We start from the raw sequence: 8,312 nt of genomic DNA, 5'->3' as shown, positions 1-8,312 counted from the left end.
TTCCCAAACCAAAAGCCATGGATGAACCAGGAGGTACATTGTCTGCTGAAGGCTAGATCTGTGGCATTCAAGTCTGGTGACCCAGGCCTGTATCAGAAAACCAGGTATGATTTACAGAGGGCTATTTCAAGGGCAAAGAGACAATTTCGAACGAGGTTGGAGGTGACATCAGGTGGACGGCAACTCTGGCAAGGTCTGCAAGACATTACTTCCTACAAAGCGAAACCCAATAGCATGAATGGCAGCAATGCTTCACTACTAGATGAACTCAATGCCTTCTATGCCCGCTTTGAAAGGGAGAACACAACTACAGCTGTGAAGATCCCTGCTGCACCTGATAACCCTGTGATCTCCGTCTCAGAGGCTGATGTTAGGCCATCTTTAAAGAGAGTTAACCCTCACAAGGCAGAAGGTTCTGATGGAGTACTGGGTAAGGCTCTGAAAACTTGTGCCAACCAACTAGTGGGAGTATTCAAGGACATTTTCAACTTCTGACTGCAACGGGCGTAAGTTCCCACTTGCTACAAAAAGGCAACAATTATACCAGTGTCTAAGAAGAATAATGTGGGCTGCCTTAATGACTATGGGCTGGTAGCACTCACACCGACAGTGATGAAATGCTTTGACAGGTTGGTCATGACTGGACTGAACTCCTGCCTCAGCAAGGACCTGGACCCATTGCAATTTGCCTATTGCCACAATAGGTCAACGGGAGACACAATCTCAATGGCTCTCCACATGGCTTTAGACCACCTGGACAACACAAAAACCTATGTCAGGATGCTGTTCATTGGCTATAGCTCAGCATTTAATACCATCATTCCCACAATCCTGATTGAGAAGTTGCAGAACCTGGGCCTCGGTACCTCCCTCTGCAATTGGATCCTTGACTTCCTAACCAGAAGACTGTGCAGATTGGTGATAACATATCCTCCTCGCTGACAATCAACACTAGCGCACCTCAGGGGTGTGGGATTAGCCCACTGCTCTACTCTCTATATGCACATGACTGTGTTGCTAGGCATAGCTCAAATACCATCTGTAAATTTGCTGATGATACAATCATTGTTGGTAGAATCTCAGGTGGTGAAGAGAGGGTGTACAGGAGTGAGACATGTCAACTAGTGGAATGGTGTCACAGAAACAACCTGGCACTCAATGTCAGTAAGCCAAAAGAGCTGATTGTGGACTTCAGGAAGGGTAAGACAAAGGAACACATAGCAATCCTCATAGACGGATCAGAAATGGAGAGAGTGAACAACTTCAAGTTCCTGGGTGTCAAGATCTCTGAGGATCTAGCCTGATCCTAACATATCGCTGTTATAAAAAAGGCAAGACAGCAGCAGCAGCTATACTCTATTAGGAGTTTGAAGAGATTTGGCATGTCAACAAATACATTCAAATACTTCTATAGTTGTACCGTGGGGAGCATTCTGACAGGCTGCATCCCTGTCTGGTATGGCGGGGTTACTGCACAGGACCGAGAGAAGCTGCAGAAGTTTGTAAATCTAGTCAGCTCCATCTCGGGCGCTCGCCTACAAAGTACTCAGGACATCTTCAGGGAGCGGTGTCTCAGAAAGGCAGCGTCCATTAATAAGGACCTCCAGCACCCAGGGCATGCCCTTTTCTCACTGTTACCATCAGGTGGGAGATACGGAAGTCTGAAGGCACACACTCAGTGATTCAGGAACAGCTTCTTCCCCTCTCCCATCCGATTCCTAAATGGACATTGAATCTTTGGACACTACCTCACTTTTTAAAAATATACAGTATTTTTGTTTATGCAGGTTTTTAAAAACCTATTCAATATACGTAATCGATTTATTTGTTTATTTTTTTCTCTTTGCTAGATTATGTATGTATTGTATTGAACTGTTGCTGCTAAGTTAACACATTTCACGTCACAAGCCGGTGATAATAAATTTGACTCGGATAACTGTTCCTGAACCTGGTGGTGCGAGTCCTGAGGCTCCTGTACCACCTTTCTGACGGCAGCAGCCCATTCAATCCACGCTGCAGGTGAAGGGTTTCGACTTGCCCTCTTCCCTCCACGGGTACGTCTGCCCCACCGGGTTGGTCCGCGTTCCGTTCTCGCCGCTGAAGGCGCGAGTGTTCCGCGGGCGCGGCCAGAGCCTCCCACACGGGGTGAGTGGTCATGTGCTTCCTCCTGCCCGTCTGCAGCCAGGAGCAGGAAGTTCTATCGTGCAGTTGAAACGCAGGAACTCCGATGGCTTCACGAAGCCACGGGCTCCGGGTAAAGGGATGGACGCAGAAGGCGAGGCGCGGCTCTTTCCCACCCTGTCTCCAGCCATCCCCTCCTCCGTGAAGCTGGGGCTGACCATCGCCTACACTGTCTTTTACTCGCTGCTCTTCGCGTTCGTCTACGTCCAGCTCCTGCTGATTCTACACTATCGGCACAAGAGACTGAGCTACCAGACGGTGTTCCTGTTTCTCTGCCTGATCTGGGCTGCTCTGAGGACCGTTCTCTTCTCGTTTTATTTCCAGGACTCTGCGCAAATCAGCTCGCTCGACCCCTTCTCCTTCTGGCTCCTTTACTGCTTCCCTGTTTGTCTTCAGTTCTTCAGTTTAACCTTGATGAATCTATACTTCACCAAGGTGAGTACAGCCTGATTACCTTTTTGTTATCGTCGACGAAAGAGACCCAGTTGTCCCACTTTACAGTGGAGTAGGTAAAATAAGTATTTTTATTTACTTCTCCTTTTTAGTTGCCCTTTTATAGAAAAGACATCATTAAGCTGGAAAGAAACACAAACTCAGCAGATCAGGCAGCATCTACGGCGGGGAATAAACATTCGGAGACCCTTCATCAGGACTGGGGGACTGGAAAGGAAGGGGACAGAAGCCAAAATAAGAGGTTGGGGGAGGAGGAGTACAAGCGGGCAGGTGACAGGTGAGGGAGGATCTTGGTCTGAAACATTGACTGTTGTTGCTCTCTGTAGATGCTGCCTGACTTGCTGAGTTCCTTCAGCATTTTGTGAGCGATATTTAGGTGATAGGCGAGGGAGAAGGAGGGAGGGGTGATGAAGTAGGAAGCTGGGAGGAGATATGCAGAAGGGATCGAGGGCTGAAGATGGAGGAGACTGATAGGAGGACAGTGGACCATGGAAGGAAGAGAAGGAGGAGGGGGACCAGAGGAAGGTAATGGACAGGCAAGGAGAAGAGAAGGGGTGCAAAGAAGATTTACCAGGATGTTGCCAGGACTCAAGGGCTTGAGCTATAGGAAGAAGTTGGGCTTGTTAGGACTTTGTTTCTTGGGGTGTAGGAGTCTGAGGGGTGACTTTATTGAGGTGTATAAGATCATGAGGGGCATAGACAGGGTGACCATCACCTTTTTTGTCAGGGATAGGGGACCAAAATCTAGAGGGTGAAGGTGCAAGGAGAAGGGAAAGATTTACAGGAGCCCTGAGGGGCAGCTTCTTTATAGAGATGGTGGTGTGTATATTGGAACAGGTTGCCAGAGAAAGTAACACACAAAACTCTGGTTAGGCCACACTTGGAGTACTGTGTCCAGTTCTGGTCACCTCACTATAGGAAGGATGTGGAAGCATTGGAAAGGGTACAGAGGAGATTTACCAGGATGCTGCCTGGTTTAGAAAGTATGCATTATGATCAGAGATTAAGGGAGCTAGGGCTTTACTCTTTGGAGGGAAGGAGGATGAGAGGAGACATGATAGATGTGTACAAGATAATAAGAGGAATAGATAGAGTGAATAGTCAGCACCTCTTCCCCAGGGCACCACTGCTCAATACAAGAGGACATGGCTTTAAGGCAAGGGGTGGGAAGTTCAATAGGGATATTAGAGGAAGGTTTTTTACTCAGAGAGTGGTTGGTGCGTGGTATGCACTGCCTGAGTCAGTGGTGGAGGCAGATACACTAGTGAAGTTTAAGAGACTACTAGACAGGTATATGGAGGAATCTAAGGTGGGGGCTTATATGGGAGGCAGGGTTTGAGGGTCGGCACAACATTGTGGGCCGAAGGGCCTGTACTGTGCTGTACTATTCTATGTTCTATGTTTTAAGTTGCTGGAGGAACTAATCCAGTCTGGCTGCATCTATGGGAGGAAATAGATAGTCAACAATTGGATGGAGACCCTTCAACTGGCCATTTCTCACCCACAGAGGCTGCCTGACCCACTGAGTTCCTCCACCATCTGTGGATTGCTCCAGACTCCAGTGTTTGAGATCACTTGTATCTACCAGAGAAAATAGTTAGGTCTGGTACAACAATGACATGAATATTTTCTAAATGTGGAGCAAATTCAGGAATTGGAAATGCAAGGGGACTTGAGAGTCCTAGAGCAGGTTGAGTCGGTGGTGAGGAAGGCAAATGCAATATTAGCATTAATTTCAAGAGGATTAGAATATAAAGGCAAGGATGTAATGCTGAGGCTTTATAAAATGTTGGTTAGTCCACAACTGTGGAGGATTATAAGAACTTTTGGTCCCCATATCTAAAGAAGAATGTGCTGGCATTGGAGAGGGTCCAGCGGAGGTTTACAAGAATGATATTGGGAATGAAAGGGTTAATCTATGAGAAGACTTTGATGGCTCAGGGCCTGTATTTGCTGGAGTTTAGAAGAATGAAGAGGGATCTCCTTGAAACCTACTGAATATTGAAAGGCCTAAATAGAGTGGATAAGGAGATATGTTTCAAACAGTGGGAGAGTCTGGGACAAGAGGACACAGCCTCAGAATACAAGGACATTCCTTTAGAACAGAACTGAGGAGGAATTTCTTTAGCCAAAGGGTGGTGTGCCTGTAGAATTCATTGCCGTGGACAGCTGTGGGGGCCACGTCACTGGGTATAAGCAGAGGATGATGAGGTCATGGTTAGTGAGGGTGTCAGTTACGGGGAGAAGGAAGCAGAATGGGGTTGAGAGGGAAAATAAGTCTGCCATGATTGAGTGGTGGAGCAAGCTTCTTGGACCAAATCACAGAATTCTGTCCCTAGGTCTTATAATCTTATGAGGGCCAAATGCGGGCAAATGGAGTAGGTCAGATTTGTCAGCATGGATGAGCTTGGCTGTAGGCTGTTTCTATGCTGTATGGCCCATGCCTCTCCTCTCTAGGCCCTGCAAATATGTTTGACTGACAGGCACTGTAAAGCTAAGATAGGAGAGGTGAAGGTGAACAGAGAGGTAAGACCTGGGGTAAATGGGGGCACACAAACATAGAACCAAATGAGCCCATACCTCAAAGGTGAAAGATTGTGTTCAGGCAATGTCCCCAGGACATCCAGAGCCCTATACACCTCTTGGCGTGTGATCGCCATATTAAAGCAGGAATCCCAGAAGCCAAGATATCACCTACACATTCATGTTGAGAGACTTAGGGAGAGGACCCCTTTATTTAGTTTATGGGATCACTTATTTGAGAGGCAGGTGAGCTGCTCTCTAACTTTTCATTTGAATGACGATTTTCTGCCAATGCCAGGGACGTACAAGGCTGTAATGCTGGAATCAAAGCAAAACGAGCTGCCAGAGGAACTCATCCGATCAAGCGGCATCTGTGGAGGGAAATGGACAGTTGTCATTTTGGGTGAAGGGTCCCCTCCATTGTTGCTTCCTGACCTGCTGAGTTCCAGGAGGATTTTGTGTGTGTTGGTCAAGATTTCCAGCTTCTGCAGAATCTCTTGTGTTAGTGATTGTTCAAATGAGTTGCACCCTTCCCTCTACCAGGGAGTAGAGTTCAAACACCTCTCCAGAGCTTACTGGAGCACATACACTGGATGGACACAAAACACACCAGCACAGTGCAGCTGCCGTGACAGTAGAGCAAAAATGGTTGACCTTTCTCTCAAAGTGACCATAAGACCATAAGACATAGGAGCAGAATTAGGCCATTTGGCCCATTGAGTCTACTCCACCATTCAATCATGGCTGATCCATTTTACCCTCTTCAACCCCGCTCCTTAGCCTTCTCCCCATAACCTTTGATGCCGTGTCCAATCAAAAACGTATCAATCTCTGCGTTAAATACACCCAGCGACCTGGCCTCCACAGCTGCCCGTGGTAATAAATTCCACAAATTTACCACCCTTTGTCTGAAGAAATGTCTCCACACTTCTGTTTTAAATGGACTCTCCTCTATCCTGAGGCAGTGCCCACCTTGGGAAACATCCTTTCTGCATCTACTCTGTCTAGGCCTTTCACCATTCGAAAGGTTTCAGTGAGGTTCCCCATCATCGTTCTAAATTCCAGCAAGTACAGACCCAGACCACCAAACTTTCCTTGTATGATAACCCTTTCATTCCTGGAATCATCCTTGTGAACCTCCTCCGAAAGTCCAAATATACACCATCCACTGAATCCCCTTAATCTATCCTACTTGTAATCTCCTCAAAGGATTCCAACAGGTTCATCAGGCAGGATTTTCCCTTAAGGAAACCATGCTGACTTTGTAGTATCTTGTCCTGTGTCACCAAGTACTCCATCACCTCATCCTCAACAAGTGACTCTAACATCTTCCCAACCACTGAGGTCAGGCTATCTGGTCTATAATTTCCTTTCTGCTGCCTTCCTCCTTTCTTAAAGAGTGGACTGACATTTGCAATCTTTCAGTCCACTGGCACCATGCCAGAGTCCAATGATTTTTGAAAGATCATTAGTAATGCCTTCCCAATCTCTATTGCTACCCCTTTCAAAACCCTAAGGTGCAGTTCATCTGGCCCAGATGACTTATGTACCCTTAGGTCTTTCAGCTTTTTGAGCACCTTCTCCCTTGTAATAGTAACTGCACCCACTTCTCTTCCCTCACACCCTTCAACATCTGGCACACTGCTAGTGTCTTCCACAGTGAAGACTCACGTAAAATATTTATTTAGTTCATCTGCCATCTCTTTGTCCCCTGTTATTATTTCTCTCGCCTCATTTTCTAGTGGTCCTATATCCACTCTCATCTCTCTTTTATTTCTTACATACTTGAAAAAGCTTTTCCTATCAACTTTGATATTGTTTGTTAGCTTGCTTTCATATTTCATCTTTTCCCCTTGTAATGATTCTTGTAGTTGCTCTCTGTAGGTTTTTAAAAGTTCCTCTGTTTTAACCACTAATTTTTGCTTTGTTGTATGTTTTCTTCTTTGCTTTCATATCAGCTTTGACTTCCCTTGTCAGCCACAGTTGTACTATTTTGCCATTTGAGTGTTTCTTTGTTTTTGAAATACACCTACCCTGCACCTTCCTCATTTTTCCTGGAAACTTGCGCCATTGCTGCTCTGATGTCATCCCTGCCAGCAACTCCTTCCAATTTACTTTGGCCAACTCCTCTCATGCCACTGTAATTTCCTTTTTCCCACTGAGATGCTGCTGCATCAGACTTTACTTTCTCCCTATCAAATTTCAGGTTGAATTCAATCATATTATGATCATGCCTTTAAGGGTTCTTTTACCTTAAGCTCCTTAATCACCTCCTGTTCATTACATAACGCCCAATTCAGTATAGCTGATCCCCTAGTAGGCTCAAAGACAAACTGCTCTAAAGAGCTATCTCATAGGCAATCAACAAACTCACTCTCTTGAGGTCTATTTCCAACCTGATTTTTCCAATTGACCTGCATGTTGAAATCTCCCATTACTATCATAATATTGCCCTTTCAACTTGTCTTTTCTATTCCTTTTGCAATCTGTGGTCCACATCCCAGGAAGCCTGTATACAACTGCCATCAGGGTCCTTTTACCCTTGCAGTTTCTTAACTCAACTCACAAGGATTTAACATCTTCTGATCTTATGTCACATCTTTCTACTGATTTGATGCAATTCTTTACCAGCAGAGTCACGCCACCCCTCTGCCTACCTTCCTATCCCTCCTGTACAATGTGTAACCTTGGATGTTCAGCTCCCAACTACAACCATCCTTCAGCCATGATTCAGTAATGGCCACAACATCATACCTGACAATCTGTAATAATGCAGCAAAATCATCCACCTTATTTCTTGTACCCCATGCATTGAGATTTAACCTTTTTGATTCTGCATCCCTAAAACACTGATACTCATGCAGCTGGCTGCAATTATGTCCTATCTGCCTGCCCTTCCTGACGGTCTGACTGCATGCTATCTTTACTTTTTTTTTTACCATCTATCCTATCCTGAGTCCCTTAACTCCCGTTTCCACCCCCCGCCAAATTAGTTTAAACCCTTCCCAACAGCTCTAACAAACCTGCCCGCGGAAATATTGGTTCCCCTTGGGCTTAGGTGCAACCTGTCACTTTGGAATAGGTCATACCTCCCCTAAAAAGAGATCCCAATTATCCAAGAACCTGAAGCCCTGCCCTCTGCACCAGCTTCTGAG

General features: G+C 45.9%; 1 protein-coding gene across 2 annotated transcripts in view; it reads left to right on the top strand.

Annotated features, from left to right (window-relative positions):
- The first annotated feature begins 2,152 nt into the window (after positions 1–2,152).
- LOC134358937 (G protein-coupled receptor 137Ba-like) overlaps positions 2,153–8,312 on the top strand; it is a 44,228-nt gene continuing 38,068 nt past the window's right edge. For both annotated transcript variants that reach the window (XM_063071639.1, XM_063071647.1), the window contains exon 1: positions 2,153–2,616. In XM_063071639.1, the coding sequence (XP_062927709.1) occupies positions 2,263–2,616 (354 nt within the window). In that variant the 5' untranslated portion in view covers positions 2,153–2,262. The remainder of the gene's footprint in view (positions 2,617–8,312) is intronic.

This window comes from Mobula hypostoma, chromosome 2 (genome assembly GCF_963921235.1).
Source record: "Mobula hypostoma chromosome 2, sMobHyp1.1, whole genome shotgun sequence".
Classification (NCBI taxonomy): Eukaryota; Metazoa; Chordata; class Chondrichthyes; order Myliobatiformes; family Myliobatidae; genus Mobula; species Mobula hypostoma.
The sequence above is the reverse complement of the archived record's forward strand: the minus strand, read 5'-3'. Positions and strand labels throughout refer to the sequence as shown.